This window comes from Myodes glareolus, chromosome 16, assembly GCF_982192425.1.
Source record: "Myodes glareolus chromosome 16, mMyoGla1.1, whole genome shotgun sequence".
Taxonomy (NCBI): Eukaryota; Metazoa; Chordata; class Mammalia; order Rodentia; family Cricetidae; genus Myodes; species Myodes glareolus.
In genome coordinates, this window is record NC_142041.1 from 62004248 (window position 1) to 62027740 (window position 23493).

The 23493-nt window shown below is 39.5% G+C and overlaps 2 protein-coding genes across 10 annotated transcripts in view; one reads left to right on the plus strand and one right to left on the minus strand.

The window, feature by feature from the left end:
* Stau2 (staufen double-stranded RNA binding protein 2) overlaps positions 1–23493 on the minus strand; it is a 305215-nt gene that overhangs the window by 157434 nt on the left and 124288 nt on the right. For all 9 annotated transcript variants that reach the window (XM_085677373.2, XM_085677369.2, XM_085677375.2 and 6 more), the window contains 2 exons: positions 21067–21279; positions 8630–8767 (listed from right to left, as the gene is read on the minus strand). In XM_085677373.2, coding sequence (XP_085533499.1) covers positions 8630–8767; positions 21067–21279 — 351 coding nt within the window. The remainder of the gene's footprint in view (positions 1–8629; positions 8768–21066; positions 21280–23493) is intronic.
* The window catches only part of Ly96 (lymphocyte antigen 96), a 415901-nt gene that overhangs the window by 69990 nt on the left and 322418 nt on the right, over positions 1–23493 (plus strand). The gene's annotated exons all lie outside the window — the stretch shown is intronic.

The following is a 23493-nucleotide window of genomic DNA, read 5'->3' on the forward strand; positions in this document are numbered from 1 at the left end:
CCCTGGCCTGCAGACTCTGCATCAGTACAATAGGAATACCAACAACTATGCCTCACTAGTGCTCAGAAATGAAGAGAATCAGTCGGGCAGTGCTAGCGCAGGCAGATCTCTGTGACTTCAAGGCCAGCCTGGTCTACAGAGCTAGTTCCAGGACAGGCTCCAAAGCTACTGAGAAACCCTGTCCTGAAAAGCAAAAACAAAACAAACAAACAAAACAAAAACAAAAACAAGCCAAAAAAACCCTGCTTATAAGCAATTTAAGCATAATGTGCACACACACATGTACTTAAATATATGTGAGTCATCTTATACACACGTTTGCTGAATTGAGTAGAACTGTTTTAGAAATAAAGTCATAAAAAATTAAATTGAAAAGTGAAACTATGGACTGAAGAGACAGCTCAGTGGTTAAGAGCACTGACCACTTTTCCAGAGGACCTCAGTTCGATTCCTAGCACCCATATGTTAGCTCACAACTGTCTGTGACTCCAAGATCTGATACCCTCACACAGACATACATGCAGGCAAAACATCAATGCACATAAAATAAAAAGACAAATTATTAAAAAAAGAAAAGTGAAACTATAAGGAGGAATCTACAAAATGACATTAAAATATTGCTGCTCTTACAGAGGACTCAGGTTAGTTTACAAACACCCAAGAAGGAGGCCCGCAACTGTAACTCTAGCTCCCTGGGTGCCCTCTGCTGATCTCTGCAGGCAAAATACTTTTTACATACAAAATACAAATTATGAATAAATCTTTAAAAGAGAAAATACTAATAAATAGTATAATGTGTCATGTTTATAGGTTACAGGCAATAGTAATAAAGTAATTCATGTGTCAATTGATCTGTAAATTCACTGAATTCCTATCGAACTCTCACATGTATTTTACACTATCTGACAATTCTAGAGTTTATATAGTACAGCGAAGTGCTAAGCAAAGACATGGTTTTTATTTTTTGTTTGAGAATAGTAAGGCATAGTACTTCTTTGCTTATCTGAATTTTTATACAGCTATCATAAGAAAAGGGCAGATAAACCTGAGTTTATTAAAGTACTTTTGCTTTTTAAAATATATGAATGAAAAATGAAAAGGAGGAGATTGATGGTTCAGTGTTAGTTAAACATTGGCTACGCACAGGCACTTGGGTCCCAGAGAATCTACACAAGGAGTGTGTGCACAGGGTGTGATGATTCTCTTAGGATGTGAGCCTTGAAAGCGGAAGGCCAAGAAGGTAGTCCCAGAGCAAGCTGGGACTAGGTAATAGCAGCAGCAAACTCTGGGTTTAACTGGGAGACCCTGCATTACTGAGTCCTGACGTCAGCCTCAGGTCTGTACACACAGAGATGCGTCTCTCTCCCCGTATATATACGTATATATAATATGTATGTATGTTTGTATGCATGCATGTATGTATGCCCCACTCCCTCCTCCTCAACACATACAGGAAAAAGCAAAATTACAACACAGGAAAATATGAAACAGCTCCTATGTAGGAGTTCCCTTTAGAAAGTAAGAGTTAATTTCTACTAATTCACATTCTTAAAAGCTACTAGAAAGTAAACAAGAAACCCCAACATATAATTCATGTCTGATAAGTTGGGTTATGTTACCAGACATCACTTTATTTAAAATAAAAAATATTAAAAAAAAATAAAGTTCCATGTTGGGTGGGGGGCTGGGAAGAGAGGAGGGAGAGGAATTGTGGTTGAAATGTAAAATAGATAGACAGGTAGATAAATTTAAAATGAAATGAAAGAGAACATGGTAAAATGAATTGAAACTCCAGTGGGAGGAGGAGAGGGAAAGGAAACTGGGATTGGCATGTAAAGAAGATTTATACCTTAAATTTAAATTTAAAAGAGGGGAGGATAATGTATGGAGCAATAATGAACTTGACTGAGCAATTAACAAAAAAAATAAGAGAACAATTTAACAACCAAAATAAAAATAAATAAATAAATAAACTCGAACAGCTTCATGCCACTTTCAAAAAATTTCACTGATAATCAACTGGATATTAGCAATGACTGCACATATGCACAGGTAAATACAGTTTCCAGGTGGACAGTGTGGTGACTTTAACAATATTTTGCAGTTTTGGTTCTTGTCTACAACCCTAATAGATGTTGTTCGTCCTGATCCAGAACATACACATTCCTGTCTGGCTTCCACAGTTGAGTATAATTAGCTATTTATTAGTTTCAGTTTGATTTGAGCTACAATTCCCATCACTACTTTTAAGCTTTAGTAAAGCAATCACTTTTGAGAAATGGAATCTACTCACCACCAATCCCACATCAAACAGAGGTCTGATATCCAAAATATACAAAGAACTCAAAAAATTGGTAATCAAAAGAACAAACAATCCAATAAAAAATGGAGTACAGACCTAAACAGAGAACTCTTAACAGAGGAATCTAAAATGGCTGAAAGACACTTAAGGAAATGCTGAGCATCCTTAGTCATCAGAGAAATGCAAATCAAAACAACTCTGAGATTCCATCTTAAACCTCTAAGAATGGTCAAGATCAAAAACACTGATGACAACCTATGCTGGAGAGGTTGTGGGAAAAAGGGAACATTTCTGCATTGCTGGTGGGAATGCAAGCTGATACAGCCCTTTTGGATGTCTATGTGGCGATTTCTCAGAAAATTAGGAATAACCTTCCTCAAGACCCAGTAATACCACTTTTGGGTATATATCCAAAGGATGCTCAATTGTGTCACAAGGACATGTGCTCAATTATGTTCATAGCAGCTTTGTTTGTCATATCCAGAGCCTGGAAACAGCCTAAATGCCCCTTGATCAAAGATTAAATAAGGAAAATGTGGTACATTTACACAACGGAGTACTACACAGCAGAAAAAAATGACATCTTAAATTTTGCAGGCAAAGGGATGGAGGTAGAAAACATTTTTTTGAGTGAGGTAACCCAGAAAAAACAATTATCATATTACTCACTCATAGGTGGTTTTTAAACATAAAGCAAAGAAAACCAGCCTACAAACCACAATCCCAGAGAATTTAGACAACAATAAGGACACTAAGAGAGACATACATAGATCTAATCTACATGGGAAATAGAAAAAGACAAGATCTCCTGAGTAAACTGGGAGCATGGCGACCATGGAAGAGGGCTGAAGCGGAGGAGAGAGGCAGGGACGGGTGTAGAGAAAAATGTAGAGCTCAATAAAAATCAATAAAAAGGGGGGGGGGAAGAATGTCAAAGCTTGTGCCCACATGGCTGAGGCATTTGTATTCCTGCACATACGAAAATGTGATGACTTTCTCCATGCCCTTGTCAACATACAACACCTATTTTTCCCTACTTGCTTTTTTGATTGATTTCAGCTCTCAGTAGATGTTACAGGGTAGGTCACTGTGAACTTGATTTGTATTTTTCTAGTAATCAAAAACTGGGTGATTTTCATGTGCTCATCTGTTATGCTAGAGTCTTCTTTGGAGAAATTTTAGTTATATCATTTGATCACTTTAAATTGGATTGAATAAATATTTTTTAGTTGTAACTATTTTTATGTCTTCTAGACGTATTTTGAAGGTGGTATGGTATGGAAATATTTTCTATCAATCTTTAATTATCTTTTCAATTTTTGTAGCATTCTTTGAAGACCAAATGGTTTTCTCCATTTTTATAAAGTCCTATTTATTTTTGTTTCTGTCTTTTGAAGCTTTAATATCATAATTAGATAGCTCTTGCTTAATCCAATGTCATGAAAATTTGTTCAGATCTTCCAAGAGTTTTATAGTTTTTGGCTATCAAACATGACTATGACTTACTTTGAGTGTATTTTCATGTCTTGCATCTATTTGTCCGAGCCCCATTCACTGAAATAAAATACCATCATTTCCACAAGGAAAAAAAAAGAATGGATCTACAAAAATACCAATGGCAGTTTATGATGGAGAGGATGTAGAGTAAGAGGAACACTCCTCCATTGCTGGTGGGAGTGCAATCTTGTACAACTATTTTGGAAATCAGTATGGCAGTTTCTCAGAAAATTGGGAATCAACCTACCTCAAGACCCAGCAATACCACTCTTGAACAATATCCAAAGAATGCATACTCATACCATAAGGACATTTGCTCAGCTATGTTCATTGGAGCATCATTCATAATAGCCTGAATCTGGAAACAACCTAGATACCCCTCAACCAACGAATGGATAAAGAAAATGTGGTACATTTACACAATAAAAACAATATCTCAAAATTTGCAGACAAATGGATGAAACTAAAAAACACCAAGCTGAGTGAGGTAACTTAGACCCAGGAAGACAAACATAGTACATACTCACTTGTAAGTGGATTTAGATATTGTAAAAGGATAACCAGCCTATAGTCCATGACCCCAGAGAAACTAGTTAACAAGGAGAACCCTAAGAGAGATATACATGAATCCCCCTGGGAAGGGGAAATAGATAAGATCTTCTGAGTAAATTGAGAGCATGAGAGGGGGGGGGGAGGGTGAAAAGGGAACAGGAGAGGGGAAGGGGAGAGAGGAGGAGAATGTGAGGGAACAGGATGGTCAAGATGGGGGAAGGACAGAGATGAGAGCAAGAACAGAGATGTCTTGATTGAGGAAGCCATTATGAGGTTATTGAGAAACCTGACACTAGGGAAATTACCAGGAATCCATAAGGATGACCACAGGAAAGATCCCAAGCAATAGTGGAGAGGGTGCCTGAACTGGCCTTCCCCTGTAAACAGATTGATGACTATTTTCATTGTCATCATAGAACCTTCATCCAGTAACTGATGGAAGCAGATGCAGAGATTCATAGCTATTCACTGGGCCAAGCTCCCAGAGTTCAGATGAAGAGAGGAAAGAGCAATAATTTGAACAAAAGGGTCAAGACAATGAGGGGGATATCCACAGAAACAGCTAATTTGACATAGTGGGAACTCACTGACTCTGGACTGACAGTGGGGGAACTTGACCAAACTAGGCCCTCTGAATGTGGGAGACAGTTGTGTGGCTTAGGCAGTCGGTGGAGCCACTGGCAGTGGTACCAGGATTTATCCTGTGTTTCAACTGGCTTTTTTGGAGTCCATTCTCATTGGAGGGTTACCTTACTTAGCCTAGATATAGGGGGGGAGGGCATTGGTCCTGCCTCAAAGTGAGGTGCCAGACTTTGTTGACTCCCATGGGAGGCCTTACCCTCTCTGAGGAGTGGGAGGAAATAAGGGAGTGGGAACTTGGGTTGGAACATAAAATGAAAAGAGATTGTTTTAAAAAAATGGTATCTACAACACAAAGACAACAAAATAGAAACTAAAACAGAAGCATGCAAGTGATTAGTAAAGAAATGCACTCCCGAGGAACCTGAGTGGAGCCTAAAAGACAGCTGCTGTAGCATGAGAAACTACAAAAGCATTCACCGCAGAGCGGCTGTAAAGCTCTCACACCTCGTGCAAACGTGTGGTTTCAGACAGGTTGTGCTTTTCTCCCAGGTGAGAAGGCCCACCTGACGCCAGTGCATGGCCTTCTGTGGGCTGCGCTGAGAAGCACTGCTGTACCAGACACTCATGGCAGTCCCTGGAGCAGCGTGAACTCAAAGTCCCTGCCCTATCAGTGCTGGCCTGACCCTGACCTCAGCACAAGCCCCAAGGAAGATGTGTTCTCATCCTCAGCTATTCCCTTCTAATACCTGCTCTTTTTCCAGGGCTTGGCTCGCTCCCCAGACTGACCAGCCCTTACACTGCTCTGGAACAACTGTTGGTGAAAAGATTAGACCAGCTGCGTCAAAAACCTCCTCTGCTTCTCTGGGGGAGGGGAGGGGGGGTCAAAATGCTCACCAAAGTAAACAGAAACCAAAGATCACTGAGCAAGCCGCAAGCAGCTGCTGAACAGCTTTCCCCTGCTATCACACACTACACACACCTCACTGACTCTCCGTCCAGCTTCCCCGCTTCAACCCCACATCTACCTCTGCAGGCCTGATGCCCACCAGACCCAGGCTCCTGCCTTTGGTCTTGACTGCAGTGCTGTCCCTATCCTGGCACCAACCGTTTGTCTGTGTCTGCCAGGTTTCCACCTGACCTATTTTGATCTTTTCTTAAGACGTTTTTCCTTCCTAACAGGTGTTTCCCAGACTCATGTTCCCTCCTCACCCATCCCTTGCCTCACACAACTGACTGGTGGGCAGTTAACTCAATAGTCTGAGTTGTTAGCCCAGAGTCATCCAGGGCTGAAAGGACACACTGCTGAGATTCTCATTCCTTGTTAAACGAACACAATGGCAGCTCAAAGAATCACTTCATTATAAAAGTAAAAGATGCACATGGGCCATCTTCCAACAAAGCTCAGAGATTATAAAATTACAAATAAGATTTTACACTAAAATATTAATGCCTGAGCAAAGCACCTCTCTATTATGTCACAGATATAAGATGATCAAATTTTTTCTTTAATCATTTACATGAGCTGAACCCCCAACAATACTCCTACCCCCAAGAAATAAATTTGCTTTGGAACTATCCAAATAATGTCATCAAAAAAATTTCTTTTCTTTATTCAGTAATCAGCGTAAGTAACTTGTATTCATTTTGTAACATACAAACTCAATTTGGGGAGGCATCATAGATAAAAACAAACATATTATTTCTAGATATATATTCTTCTATATTCAACTATACCATAATAATACTTCTTAATGAGTTTATACAAAAGTCTTTCCTTTAATAAGGTTGTTATAATATTGTAATAAATCTACTGGAGCATCCAGGAGAGAGGGCAACACATTTGAATCCAGTGTAAAAGCATAGCAAAATGTCCCCATTTGACTTGAATGTTTATGAATCCCATACAATGGTAGCTAGTCAAATACACTCTGAACTCCTCTCCCAAAGTTGGTATTCAGTACACTCCATGGAAAAGAAACTATATAACACAGCCCAAAGCAGATATATCCAAATACATGTCTGTATTTTCAACCTGTGGTATTTACTAAGCAGATCCTTGACTTCTTAAGAACTAAGACTATAACAGCAAAAGCAATGAATACATTCTCTGTAGTGAAGATGTCAGAGCACTGCCCTGGGTCCTAATGACATCTAGACACCGTCCGTTACTAACCACAGGAAAACTCCTAGCTTGGAACCTTGGGCTTTCCAGAGGTCTGACAGGAAAACAACAACGACATAGTAAATGTTTACTATGGTCCCGTATATCAATATCCGGTATCGCCTACATACAGAATTGCAAAACTTAATACGAGGATCCATATTTGGATGCTGAGATACCTGATATGTAGTCAATACTTAGTAAACTGTTGTTCATTTTATCTGTATAGTATAAAAAGTAAGATCCTTGGGTTTCACTCTAAGTTTCTTTCACAAGAGAAAAATTTTAAAGTTCAAACACAATAAAGAAAATTTAAGTATACACTGGTTATTAGTATCTTCTAATAAATATTACTGCAAAAATATCATAATTTTCAGAGCTATGCACTCGGTTAAGTCTAAAACAACAAGGTTAGAAGTTAGCTTTAAAATTTCTATGGAGGGATAAAGAAATCAGGGGGACAGTGAGAAGTCACGCTGAGCAGTGTGGCACAGACCCTACTTGCTGGGTGGGGCCCAGTTTACTATTTTCTTCCCACTGTTCAGTGTTCTGTCTAAAGATTTATTTTATTTTCAAGTGCATGGATGTGTGCGCGCATGCGAGTGTGTGTGTGTGTGTGTGTGTGTGTGTGTGTGTATGTGCATGCACGCTGTTCTTGTCTTTGTGTACGTATATGACTACAAGTGTAGGTGCCCAAAGAGACCAGCAGTGTCTGAAACCCCTCATCCCCTGGAGCTGTAGTTAGAGGCAGTCACGAACTGCTGGTTGTGATGTTACGAACTATCTGATGGAATGTTACAAATTGAACTCAGGCCCTCTGCACGAGGAGAGGAGTACACACTCTTACAGGAGTACATACTCTTAGTCACTTAGCTATTTCACCAGCCCTGGATATGTTTCTTAATTAAAAAAAAATTAAAACCAAGATTACTTCAAGAGTATGGCTTGAAGTGACAAACATAGATGGGTCCAGGCAGGCTTGAAAAGAACAAGGCAATTTGGGTATTTGACCTGACTCCTAGCTCATACAGAGCAAACAGTCTTCAAGTTTCTTGGCTGCAAAACAGAGTTAGGTCTCTCCCTCAGTCCCTGCCATGGTCAACTGGCCAGGCCAGACATTCTAATTTTCCAGAGGGCTCTGTAACCTTATGCCCTTGGCCCACTTCCATCCCTACATCTCCTCTTCTTAATTTGTTTCTAATTCCCTTTGTCTCTGACCGTAATAGTCAATCACCCTGGCTGTAAAATGTAACATGGAAGGTTAAGAGACAGACATCAAATGATAAACTCTGCAGTAAATAACCATGTGAACTCACAGGCCCTTCCAAATCCCATGCTGTCTATCTGACATGTCCTTGACACCAGCATGTTTCCAAGTTGATAGGTGAGCCTAAAAGGAATGAATGCTGTACAGTGTAAACACAGTTCCACAGCCTCCCAGGCCCGGCCTGCTCCACCACAGCCCTGGGCCACCCTGGGACTGCCGCAGTCTTTTCACTGACTTCAGAAACATTTACTGTGACGGCTAAAAATACCTGCATCACAAACTCTCGACGGCGAGGCATCCCTCGTTCCGAAAGTAAGACGTAATCAGGCTCCTTTTCCTTTCTGGCCTGTTGGATTTGGGCCAGGCGACTGATGGGGTTCATTCCTTGACCATACTCAGGTCCAGCCTAAAAAAAAGAATTTCAGAAAGATTTCAGAATCTTGATTGTGAAACTTATGAGACCCCGGGAAAAGGACCGTGTCTCTAGTGCACTCCCAGCACACCAGAACTGACTGCTGGGTAAATTGGAGTCATTAGAAAGACCTACAACAGAAATTTGTAAAATGGACCCAACATCTAGGCTTCTATGGGACTGGGGTTCAGAGATAGTAGAGAAAAGCGAAATTGCTTATACTTTAAAACTGGGTGATCCCTCGGGGTGGGGGAGGGTCCCTCCCAAGCAGCAATAGAAACAAAGAAGGACAGAAAGACATGAGCCGTGAGCAGACACTTGCAACATATAACTCTAAAAAGATTGGTCCAGGTTCCAAAACATACTGTTAGAAACTCCTAAAAAAATATTAGGAAAATGGGTAAAAAGTGATAAACAGATGTATCACAAGAATGGAAATGGAAAGAAAGACTAATTAACTTCATTAGAACTTGGTAGATGCATATTAAGACCATGGTGAAATATGAATATTCACCCACCAGCTCGGGAAATCTGCAACGTCCAACAGGTAAGAAGGTGAGCTTGGTTTTAAGTCAACTGATACAAGCTAGAGATGTCTGAGAGAAGGGAGCCTCAATAAAGAACACACCTCCATAGAGTCGGGCTGTAGGTAAGCCTGCAGGGATTTTCTTGATTAGTGATTGGTGCCAGAGGGCCCAGTCTACTGTGGCTGGTGGTACTGGGTTCTATAAGAACCATGATGAGCAAGCCAATAGCTGCACCCCATCATGGTCTCTGCCTCAGCTCCTGTCTCCAGGTTCCTGCCCTGCTTGAGTACTGTTCTAACTTCCTTTGATGAACTGTGATGTGGAAACTTAAGCTGAACAAACCCTTCCGTCTTCAGTTGTTTTTAATCATGGTGTTTAATCACAGCAATAGCAACCCTAACCAATAACAGAAGCTCAGAGATAGGAGGACAAAAGTGGTAGCTTACTATGTCGTCAGGCTGGCCTTGAATGCCTGAACTAAAAACATTCCTGAGTAGTGCCAACTATAAAGTACATTGTCACCTGACTTACAAGGGATGGCAAGAACTAGAGAAATATTTAGGTGACGTACCAACAGGATCTGATGATTTACTGGACACAAAGGTAAAAAGAAACCTCAGCTTCAGATAGTTGGTGCTGCCAGCTATTAGATGAAGGAAGATTTACAACAGAACATGACAAATTCTGGACACTGAAATGGAGGTGACTGTGATTTACTCAGCAACAATGTGGAACACATGGTATGGCACACAGAAGCACACTTGAGAATTGTTACTCTGAAGACTGAACTGAACCACTGGGGTAAAGGAGAAACTAGGAAAAGAGTAAAAGACTGCAAACATCAGGGCCAGTGAGATAGCTCAGTGGGTAAGGCACCTGATGCACAAGCAGGATGCCCAAAACTCAGTCATCAAAATCCATATTGGGGAAAGGAAGAACTGAGCCCTCCAAATTGTCCTCTGACCTTCACATATGTGCATACACAAAAACAAAATAAGTTTTTTAAAAGGATTATAAGGCAATCTTACCAAAAGCAATCTACAGATTCAATGCAATGCCCATCAAAACCCCAGCAAAATTCTTTACAGACCTCAAAAGAATGGTACTCAACTTCATACGGAAAAGAAAAAAATCCAGGATCGCCAAAACAATCCTGTACAATAAAAGAACTTCTGGAGGCATCACAATCCCTGACTTCAAGCTCTACTACAGAGTTACAGTACTGAAAACAGCCTGGTATTGGCATAAGAACAGACAGGAGGACCAATGGAACTAAATAGAAGACCCGGATATCAATCCACACATCTTCGAACACCTGATATTTTACAAAGAAGCAAAAATATCAAATGGAAAAAAGAAAGCATATTTAACAAGTGGTGCTAGCATAATTGGATATCAACATGTAGAAGAATGGAAATAGACCCATATCTATCACCATTCACAAAACTCAAGTTAAAATGGATCAAAGACCTCAACATAAAGCCAGCCACACTGAACCTTATGGAAGATAAAGTGGGAAGTACACTTGAACGCATTGGCACAGGGAACCACTTCCGAAATATAACTCCAGCAGCACAGACACTGAGAGAAACAATTAATAAATGGGATCTCCTAAAACTGAAAAGCTTCTATAAATCAAATGACATAATCAACAAGACAAAATGACAACCTACAGAATGGGAAAAGATCTTTACTAATCCCACATCAGACAGAGGTCTGATATCCAAAATATACAAAGAACTCAAAAAAAATGGTCACCAAAAGAACACATAATCCTATAAAAAAAAATGGAGTACAGACCTAAACAGAGAATTCTTAACAGAGGAGTCTAAAATGGCTGAAAGACACCTAAGGAAATGTTGAGCATCCTTAGTCATCAGAGAAATGCAAATCAAAACAACTTTGAGATTCCATCTTACACCTGTAAGATTAGCCAAGATCAAAAACACTGATGACAATGTATTCTGTAGAGGTTGTGGGAAAAGGGGAATACTTCTGCATTGCTGGTGGGAATGCAAGCTCATACAACCCCTTTGGATGTCAGTGTGGCAATTTTTAAGAAAATTAGGAATAACCTTCCTCAAGACCCAGTAATACCACTTTTGGGTATATATCCAAAGGATGCTCAATTGTGCCACAAAGACATGTGCTCAACTATGTTCATAGCAGCATTGTTTGTCATAGCCAGAACCTGGAAACAGCCTAAATGCCCCTTGACTGAAGAATGGATAAGGAAAATGTAGTACAATGGAGTACTACACAGTAGAAAAAAATGACATCTTAAATTTTGCAGGAAAATGGATAGAAGCTAGAAAACATTATTTTGAGTGAGGTAACCCAGACACACAAAGACAATTATCACATGTACTCACTCACTCATAGGTGGCTTTTAAACATAAAGCAAAGAAAACCAGCCTACAAACCACAATTCCAGAGAACTTAGACAACAATGAGAACACTAAGAGAGACTTACAAAGATCTAATCTACATGGGAAATAGAAAGTATAAAAAGACAAGATCTCCTGAGTAAATTGGGGGCATGGAGACCTTGGGGGAGGGCTGAAGGGGGGAGAGGAGAAGCAGGGAGGGGAGCAGAGAAAAATGTAGAGCTCAATAAAAATCAATAAAAAAAGAAAAGGACATAAAGTTAGGGGAGATGGGGAGATAGGAGATAGATATATGGAGATTTGGGGGAAGGTGTGGGTGTGAATATATCAAAATGCATTATATGAAATTCCCAAAGAATTAATTAAAAATATTTTTAAAAGTATCTTTCCCTACTCTCAAAACATTTCATACTCTGTACTTGGAAGTTGTACCTAATTCACTAAACTGATGAGAATATGTCTAAGGCATTGAGTACTGGGGAAAAAAAAAGACTGTAAATCTCACAACTGAAATTGTTTAGGCTGGACACGAGAGAGCAATGGAGATGGTTAGCTCTTGTAAGGCCTACCATATACAAAACTACAGATTAAATAAATTATAAAGGGTCACCTGCAAAGTATAAGTGATCAGTAGAGAAAAGTAGGGTCTCTAATTTGGGACTGGGAGGAGGTTAAATAAAAAAGGAGGGAACCCGTGAGGTGGTGCACTTGGGAGGCAGAGGCAGGTGGATCTCTGTGAGTTCGAGGCCAGCCTGGTTTACAAGAGCTAGTTCCAGTACAGGCACCAAAGCTACAGAGAAACCTTGTTTCAAAAAAAAAAAAAGGAGGAAAAAGTAAAATATCAGTAAGACTGTCTAAAAAGGTCAAAAGGAATCATACTATTAACTAAAACAAAAACTGTGATACATGTAAGTTGTATAGAAGGGTCTTCTGTCTATGTGTTACTTTCATTGGTTAAATAAAGAAACTGCCTTGGCTTTTTGATAGGGCAGAATGTAGATAGGTGGAGTAGACCAAACAGGTGCTGGGAGAAAGAAAGCAGAGTCAGGCAGACGCCATGGCTCTCCTCTCCCAGACGGACAGTGGCTAGACTCATGCCAGTAAGTCACAGTGAAGTGGCAATACAGATTACTAGACATGGGTTAAAGCAAGATGTGAGAGTTTGGCGCCCAACGTGGATAACTGAATCCACAGAAAGCTTGAGAAAGCTTGGGAAAGAATAGAGTAAAGCATGTTTTGTTGGTAGCAGCAATTTCTCAGGTCTGCTCTGTTTGCTAGAGGCAAACAAGCACTCTCATCTAAGGGAGGCTTCCTGACTCAGCTTCAGCTGCAAAACCTTGCAGCTCTTTTAAAAGGTCCTGTTACAAAACACTTAAATGGTGTTGACAAAAAGCTGAACGCATGCTTTTCGGTTTTCAGCCGTAGCAGGAAAAAAGCTGTGCTGTTTTAAAATGCCGGCTTTCTGGGCTGTCCTGCCAGGGCAAACTCTGACTCTTTCAGGCAGGCAGTCCGACTGAATGTGGTCTGTGAGCAGAATACTACAGCTTGCTTGCTAGCAAGGACCTTGAAATGCCATAGAGTTGTGGCAGTGAACACAGCTCTGGCTGGTATCTCAGCCATGAGGCTGGAAAGTTAAGAAATGGGCTGGATCTAGCTGTCAAAGCCATGGCTTTAATCCTCTCCTTAAAGTCTCATGTGGTCAGAAAAAGAGAGATATACAGAAAGAGAGACTCAAAGATGAAGAAAACCTCTAAATGTTTTACAGTGTGTTAAAAATATATGCAGTCTAAAAGTTAAAGTTCTTAAAGTAAAAAAACAGAAGAAAGAAAGTAGTTGGGTGTGGTGGTACACACCTTTAATCCCAACACTTGGGAGGCAGAGGTAGATTGACCTCTGTGACTTCAGGGTGTGGTGGTACACACCTTTAATCCCAACACTTGGGAGGCAGAGGTAGATCGACCTCTGTGACTTCAGGGTGTGGTGGTACACACCTTTAATCCCAATGCCTGGGAGGCAGAGACAGACAGATCTCTGTGAGTTCAATGTGTGGTAGCACACGCCTTTAATCTCAGCACTGGGGAGGCAGAGACAGACAGATCTCTGTGAGTTCAAGGATAGCCTGGTCTACAGAGTTAGTCCAGGACAAAGATATACAGAGAACCTGTCTCTAAAAGTAAAAGTAAAAATAAAAGAAATAGAGGTTAAAATAAAGCTGCATAAAGATGGAAAATACACAGAGAATCTTGATACTGTATGCTATTATGCTCTCTTTGAATTGTTTGAATGCTGAGGAAGGAGCAACAGCTGCTAAAAGATATTTGTATATAAATGCTGCTGAACTAATCCAAGATAGATATTTTGAAAATACCTTGACTTCAGAATTTGGGTCTAAGAATATGATGCTTTGGAAAGGAGGTCCTTTTGTTTTCACAGAGGATGAGACCCTGTGGATTGCTTCTATCCCAATATGGTATGATAGACCACGTCCTCCTGAAAGGTTGCTGTGAACACTCTCAAGAAATTACTTCACTCAATTGCCAACTGAGATGAACCTGGCAGACAGGTTTTACCATGAAAGACCTGATTAACAGTGCCCCTATACAGCCGGAAGAAGTTTGGAGAGAAATAACTACGTCCATATTCCCAAATATTGTTTATAAATGTTCCTTTACATTTAAAGGGGGATATGATATAGATATGAATAATTTCATTGGTATGGACTTTAAGGTCAATTTTGTTATATGTATATATATTTCTGATCTTGATTGATGTATTGTGATTGTATAGTTCATTTAAAAATGCAATGTATAATTAAAAATATAGGTTGTTAATGGATAATCATCTATAATAGTCAAGCTTGTAGTAATGTTAGTTTGATTTTCTAGATGTGCATAGATATATTTTCAGAGAGACATTCTTCATATCTTTCAAAGACTACAAAACATGGCATTTAATGTTTTAATAACTTAGGACAATGAGACACGTCTGTTCCTGGCAACACCAATCTACTTCAAGAGGAAGATGGGCATCGAAGAGGCTCCTTAGGAGTTGGTTAGCCATTTGGGCAAGAAACTGCTCTTGCCTGAACTGTTGTATAAACTGGACACAGAGAACCCGCAGAGAGAGGACTGCTGAACTTGCCTAAAGGTGTGATGATCTTTCGAGGTTCTTGATTCATGAAAGAGTCTGCGAGACATTCTGCAGGACACAGCAGATAGTGACTGAACTGCCTTTGAAATTTCCTGCTTCATGGAAATGTCTCTGGATATTATGGGCCTGAAGGCCAAAGATGGGTGCCCCCAACGATACAGAGGAACTTTGGGTGACTGTCCAGGCAGCAAGATGTCTCTGTCATTTCTAGAGTTTTGGAAGTTGCTTACTTCTTGTTTATTTAGGTAATATTATATCATTCTGGAGTCTTTGATGGAGTTGAAGAATGGATAGTCATAGTTATAGTTTTCCATTATTATGATAAAGATATAGTTATAAATATTGTGACTGTAATTCTTGCTTGATAACTGTTTTGTTATATGTAATTTTACTATGTTAAAATGAAAGCCTTTCTTTTTTGTTTAAACAGAAAAAGGGGAAATGATGAAGGAGGGTTATCTGTCTATTGTGTTATTTTCATTGGTCAATAAAGAGACTGCCTTGGCCCCTTGATAGGACAGAAAATTAGGTAGGTGGAGTAAACAGAACAGAATGCTGGGAAGAGGGCAGTGAGACAGAAGTCATGGAGCCAGCCACCAGGTCAGACATGCTGAATCTTTTCCGGTAAGCCACCACCTCATGGTGCTACACAGATTATTAGAAATGGGTTAATATCAAGATATGAGAGTTAGTCAGTAACTAACTCTCTAGAGATAATGGGCCAGGCAGTGCTTAAATGAATACAATTTGTGTGTTGTTATTTCTGGGACTAAACTAGCCATGCGGGAGCTGGGTGAGGTGAAAAGCAGGCCTGCCCGCAACTCCACACTACAAGAGTTAGTCAAAAAGAGACTAGAACTAATGGGCCAAGCAGTGTTTAAATGAATACAGTTTCCATGTAATTATTTTGGGTAAAGCTAGACGGGAGCCGGGCAACGAAAAGCAGCCTGCTCCTTTTACTACATGTAAGTACCTGTATAAATGCAATTTCCTCATGTGGGCTGACAATGTTCCTTCCATGAGCCAAAGACCACCTAATAAAATTCCCAGCACCAGGCCTGAGAAGCCCCTTTTGAGGTGTTGGTCAGGGTTGTCAGGAACTCCCAAAACACACAGACTACTGCTATTGCCCATGGCTGCCCTCCAGAGGTAGAAGGTAAGCTCTTATTGCTCAAGATACCATGCATTGCAGATACAGGGTTCAGAGGCCCTTGAGCTGGAACTGACCTGAAAGCCTCCTCCGAGGCCCAGAGAGCACCCTGCAAGCTTCCAAAGGAGGGTGACAACCAACAGTCCTATCCAGCTATGCTGCCTATGAATCCTAACCAATACCAGCAAGACATAAGAACTCTAAGGGTGTAGCAGCAGCTCACATACCTAGGTGATAACCAACCACTCTCTACCTGCACTTTAGACCTCCTCAACAAGATAAAATCATGCCTGGTACCAGAAACCCAGGCAGCTACCGAGTGTTAGGGAAGCATGGATCTTTTGAGTACCTACAACCACCACTTTACGAAACTATCATAATCCCTAACTACATCCTAAATATTTGTCCTTATACCCACAGGTAAATGCCTGTGGTATAAATACCCCTCATCCAGGAAATTTCTCTTCACAACAGATGGAGACCATTAAAGCAAGCCATAACCAATCAAAGAGCAAACTGTGGAGCTCAATTCCAATGGGTATGTACAAAACAGATCCTGCACCCAAGGCCCAGGGAACACTCAAGGCAGAAAAGAGGGCTGTAAGACTGTAAGCGCCAGAGGATTAGGGAGTTTGCTGTGAGGTTGTGTCTCCTAGTAAAGTCAGAAGCTACATTTATAAAGACTTGCCAATATGGCTGCCTAAACATGAACTGAATACAAACAATATGCCAAAGCGGGTGCGGGGAAGATCCTGAGGTCTCGACCCTACACAACTAAGGAATGCTCAGGGAGGGAGAAATGGTTCTTCCCAGGGAAGAACATACCAATTGGTTATCCAATACCAAGTGGCCAGCCCTGAAACTATATGCATACAAGTTGCATTATACAGACTGAGGTTATATTTAGGAATGTATGTATGTATGTATATGCACACATGCATATGTACATGCATGTGGCAACAATTAATGGAAAAAGGAGGCCATGAATTTGAAAGGGAGTGAGATGAGTATAAGGGAGCGTATGGAGAAAGGAAAAAGGAGGAGGAAATGGTGTGCTTATGATCTCAGAAATAAAAGGAAAAGCTTTGGGAAAGGATCCACTGTAAAAGAGATGATGAAAATGCCAAGGACAGACCACACCTAAAAAGTCTGAGTGAGATCCTAATAAAAATGTCAAGGAGCTATGACACTTCACATACATGAAGATACTCAAATAAATCTGTCCTTCCAACAGGAGGCCGTCTGTAGTGTCTTTATTTCTGCTGAATCTCAGGGTCTTCTAAAGACGTCTGTATGTTCCAAAGAACAACTACTGATAGAGATTTTAGTGACAGTGAACCAGAAAATAGAAATCTGAGAACATTATTAGTGGCTTGATTTCTTTCCTTGATTGAGATTACTATGCCCTTGACAGTTATGTTATTACTTAGCTATTAAGTCTCAGATTATCCTAAAAACCAGTGCGGGTAGTCTTACGGGTAGCTTCTTACAAAAGCTGTATCCAGAAAATTTTATCTCCAATACTGGAAAGCCTCCTTTGAAAGCTTATCTTAAAGAAGACAACTATATAAAAAACAGATAAAATCCTGGAGGTCATCTGATGAGCTGTGCACATTAAGAGGGTCACTCCATATACCATCTTTAAATTCAAAAGGAATTCACCATATACCATCTTTAAATCCGAAAGGAATTCACAATTAGCCAGTTTCTAGTGGATGCTCTGGGTAGAAAGAACTGGGTCTGGAACCTGACTCTGGGGTGGAAACTTGTGTTCCTCAAACACAAATGGCCTCCCTTGTATGATACATCACAGAAACACTAGGGATAATGAGACAATGTGATAGTCTTATTATTTTAAGAAAAATGAAGGTAACTCATCACCGATCTTCTTTACTTCTACTGAACATAAGGAATCATATATCCCAGATGAGTAAGCAATATAAAGACATGAAGTAAATAATAAAAACTCCATATAATATTCCAAAAATCTATTTATTGGTCTACAATATAATTATATTTAAAACCATCTAGATTCCAGCTCACTGTAAGAGCTTTCTTTCTCAAAATGGCCTAAATTTAGGAAAATCTCCAAGTTTTATTTTACATAAGACAGACATAGCACAAGTCATTCCAAGTGTGATGTATGCAGGGAAGAATGCAGGGTGGTTTTCCAATCTAGAGTAAGAGGCTCGGAGAGCAGGGTGGTCATCCAGCCTAGGAGCAAGAGGGTTGGAGAATGTTCCAGAAAAACATGCTTATAAATATAATAAAAGCACTGTTTTCCCTGTCCCTGGGATCTGGAAGATAACATCCTAACAACAGTTTTTCAGTAGCTATAGCTAATGCGGGAATTAGATTTTTATACCATCTTAGAAATGTACGTATCTTTATCTAGTTTAACAGCTTAATATTCTTAGTTTATTAAGATTGACCCGAGTTTGATAGTGTGATCAATCTTATGGGACCATTTTTATATAAAGCACTGTTCTTTCATCATAGAAAAGCTAGAGACTATATTAGAAAATTTATGATAGGTTATGGTTACGTTCATATGACAGCATCACATAATATACCATATTAATATTTGAGTAATTATTATAACAGTAATTTAAAAATATTTCATAGTTACTAATGCATTTTGTGGAGTGTTTCAAGTAAAGACAATCTTATGAAGCAAGTACAAGTATTATCCACACTTGATTAGAAACACTATGCAATTTGCTCAGGGCAGGAAGTCACGCTCAAAACTGACGGCAAAGGCAGCACTCATAGCAGCCACCCTACTTTCCGCCAGGTGCTCAGAGCACATGCGAGCACAGCACTTTTCTTCAGATCTGCCGTGGCTCATCATCAGAGGATCCTTGTGCATTTGTTTTTACCATTTATCTCTACATAAAACAAGGAATGCAGTTCAGGGAAGGCACACCTTACATTTTCTTCTAAGTAAAACAAAGTCAGTTCTCATAAAACAAAAAAAAAAACCCACGTAGTTATATATTTTTGTATTATGTATGCACTTTCAAATAAAAGAGAGGCACAAAGGTGAAAACCCTATAAAAACACACAAAGCATATCCCTGTACAAGTCAAACACCAGAAACTCATGGCTGACTCTTAGGTCTTACCGGGAATCCTTGATGCCAATGTGACAAGTGAGCTCAGTTAGGAACTGAAATGCAGCAGTCTGAGGCTTTCTCAGCAGCACAGAACTCCAGCTCCACTTGGGTCACTGCACTGAGCATTTGACACTGTCTGTACTAAATGCTAAGTCATCCATGCCCAACTTTGACTTTTTTAAAAGCCTTTTTAATGTAAATAAAATATGACCCAATAAAAGAACTAGTTACAACACCTTGAAAAGCTGTTCTGAATTCATCCTTGACAAGGTTGAGGAATGAAGAGAAACAAAACAGATACATTGATCTCAGAGGTCTACCATGAGGACTAAGCATGACAAAGCATACACAGCAAGGGACAAAGCCAGGCACAGAGGGTGTTATACAATTTCCACTTGATGCTTCTGTCATCCCCGCTGCATTATTATGTGACTATTATCCTGTGCCCTGTTACAGATCATGTTATCTTAAGAAGTTACTGCTGGCAATGTTGCTGGCGATGCTGCTGCTGCTGCTGCTGTTATTGCAAAACACTGGGTCAGAATAGTTCAGGCTACGCCACAAGACGGTCAAACAGAAATCAGCAAATTATCTGAGCTTGCTTTGTAAAGCCTTACTTAGAAAATGAGGAATAGTGGCTGAGAGATAGCTCAGAGGGTAAAGTGTTTGCTGCCCACTGTTGCAGAATATTCCTTACACTGTGCAAAGGTGTGTCACTGTGATTGGTTTAATAAACAGTTGAATTAGCAGAGTGGCCATCCAGTGTGGGGGAAGCAGGATGGGCACTACAGAGTAAAGGTGACTGAGCCACACCAAAGTATGTGGATTAAAAGATATGGATTAATTTAAGTTTTAAGAGCTAAAGGGACAAGCCTAAGCTAAGGCCTAGCTTTCATAATTAATAATAAGTCTCCATGTCATTTTTGGTGAAATGGCTGCCCAAAACGAAATATCTTTTTACAGACCATGTATGAGGACCACAGTGGTCCCCAATGCCCACAAAAATATCCTGTAGCATGGTGGCCTGCCTATAATCCTAGTATATAACGGCAGACATTGGGTATTCCTCTAAGTAGGATAGCTAGCTAAATTTGGTAAGCTCTAGGTTTAACTGAGAGTCTCTTCCTCGAAAAATAAATGGACTGATCAAGGAAGACATCCAGTGTTAACCTCAGACCTGAACACATGCACACACAGGAGCACACTTGCCTATATTCATGAAACATGCATATACACATGTATGCACATCACATACAAAATAAAACAGAATAAAATGAGGGATAATATTATCTACTTTACATGGTCATGATGAGAATTATATTAAACAAGACACAAATGGATGCTAAGAAGCACAAATACATAAAGGAATAATATTATCATTAATTTATAGTCACACAATCTACATCTTGATTTAGAACAGGGTACAGGAAAGAAAAGAAGTCTGGGGGGATAGAAGAAAGGAGGGATAGAGGGGACAGAAAAGAAGGGAGAAAAGAGACTGAAGCTATTTTCTTCCATTGTTTCAGAGATCTGTCTTAAGAAACCTATTTCTACAGCCTATAGCTAGCATACTACAGTCACATGTCCCTTAATAATGGAGATGCATCCTGAGAAAATGTCATTGCGTGATTTCTGTTTCCATGTAAACATCACAGTGTACTCACACAAACCTAGATGATATAGTCTACTACACATGCAGGCCGTGTGGGGTAACATCTGTTCCTAAGCTATAAACCTCTACAGCATGTTACTAGAAACTCAGTGGTGTTTACAATATTTAAATTATATAAATACACATGAACATACACAAGTATATTAAAAATGCTATATAATTTTTCTGCTCTATTATGATTGTATAGGGCAAAAACCACATATGTGGTCAGTATTGACCAAAAATTTCATGTTGTGGCCCATCACTACAGTAATTAAGTAAAAGAAAAGGGTATTCACAAGTACATGCTTACCTTTACTATTGTTTTAGGGCGTTTTTTAAAAAATAGTTTTGGCTTTTCTACCACAGGAAGAGGTGGGAGTTTTTTAAGCTCCTGTAAGACAGTGGTTGCCGCACGCTTCTTGGACAGTTTTTTGCTATTTCCCTCTCCTTCTGCAGAAAATTCTCCCACTGACACCCGGGTAACAAAACTCTTCATATGAGGGGGTCCGCTTTCTTTAATAACCTATTAAATGCAAGTGGGACATTAGTCAACATACCGGCATTTGTATTTAACAGCACGAATTTTTCTAAATGGTCTCTCCAACTAACTGGAGATCCATACCAAAATTACAGTATCTCTTTAAAACACCTAGTTTAAGTTATGATAACAGCAACATTTACGTAAAAGAGTTCTGATTCTCAATTAACCAACATGAAAGAAATCTTGACAAGCTGTAGCACAAATACTAAAAACCCAGAGAGAGGTATTGGGGTTCAACCTGAAGATCAGAGAAGCAAAGCTGTCAAGCCTCTAGAGAGCTCTTACCTCTGAAATCTTCAGACTAAAAGAGAGCGAGTTCCTGTCTCATCCTGCTTTATATTACTCTCTAGTGCTGAAATTAAAGGCCTGCACCACCACTGCCCAGCCTCTGTTGCTAATTAGTGTGGTTGCTGGGATTAAAGGTGTGTTCCACCACCGCCTGGCCTGTATGGCTATTAGTGTGGCTGGTTTGTGTTCTGATCTTCAGGCAAGCTTTATTTATTGAAATACAAATGAAATACCATTACATTTCCCCCTTAATTCTCACATAAAAAGGCTATAGCTAATATAAGAAAAACTATATACAAAAAGAACAATAACTATATACAATATATACAGGCAATAAATACATCAACAATATCTAGTCCATATACAATTGACAAATTCAGAGAAAATATTCCATATCCATCTTATCTTGATGAATTCAAACTCTTGTACCTAATTTACTTTCTATTATAACTTGTTTTCTGCATCAGGTAAACAAGGAAAACGAACGATCTAGTCTTCAACTACCTCAGAGACCCAAGAAGGAAATAATATTAACTGAGTAAGCAGAAAGTGCAAGTAAGCAACTTCTAAAAAATGTGAGTAATGACAGAAACAGTTGGCTGCTTGGACAATCACCCAAAGTTCCTCTGCAATGTTGGGGACATCCATCTTCAGCCTACAGGTCTAACATATCCAATAGACTTCTCTGTGAAGCATGATGTTCTGAAGGGCTGTCCCACCTTGTCTTGACAATACCTGACAGTCACTCTTCTTTGTGTCTTGCTTGTCCAGTTAGGACAGTATACTGTCAGCAGTCAAGGCAAAGGCATTTTCTTGCCCAGTGACTTACTTTTGCCACAAAGAAAGCAAACTTTATGTGGAGTTTCTTTGATGCCCATTATCTTCTCGGAAGTACACTGGTGCTTCCAAGAGCAGACATGTCTCAATGTGATAGTAAAAAGAACCTATGTTATTAATGGCATATTCTGTAGATCTCTGAAGTGTTTGAAGATGACTTGGCTATATAAAATATATCTTTGTTTGACCTTGAAAACCTAAAGTGACTACAAGTTTGATTGTAACAGGTGATTAACTACTACCCTGCATTTCCTTATTATCCTAAACAGTTGGTGATAATTTTCAAGGACTAGAAATTTGCAATGCATTACTAAATGAGTTGTATCTGTACAATACCTTAAACAAGTGTAGAAATGTATATACAGTATGTTCTAACAAAATTAATCTCAATATACAAAAATTGTATACAATATACAAAAGGCCAACTCAATGTAAAACATTTAAAACTAGTAGTTGATTTTTAAGAGTAGATTCAATAATCTACCTTTGTATCTTATCTACTTCCTCCCTTTTTTCCAGAGTAGATTCAATAACCTACCCTTTTATCCTATTGTATCTATATCCTTTTTTCTTTACACAACAAGAACCTTGAATCTAACTTCCTTTATTTAGCTTTTATCCTGATCATTACCACTAACAACTTGTAACCAATCTCCCTAAATAATGACAAATATCTATAACCCAATAAATAACCAAAAACCTACCCACCCCACCTCTTGGGAATATGGAAATCATGTTTTTAAATTTAGTTTCTACTGATTGGGGGTGCAGTATCTTTAGGGGATCCTGAAAAGAAAAACTGGGTCAATTGTCAAGTCCTGGGAGAGGTAGCTATATCATTGTTGTTGTCCAGTCTCTGCATAATGGGAAGATGCAGAACTTCTCTCAAGTCCTGGCTAGAGGAGTCTGTTAGGCTGGATAATCTCAGCTAGCCACCTCAAATTGTCCTGAGCAGTTTTTAGTACAAAGTCAATCTTTAGGTGGTATTTTTCAGCTTAGTAGTATTATCATGACCCATCCTCCTTTTGGAGACTTCAAAGGTCACTGTTAGGCATGCTCATGGTTCACTGT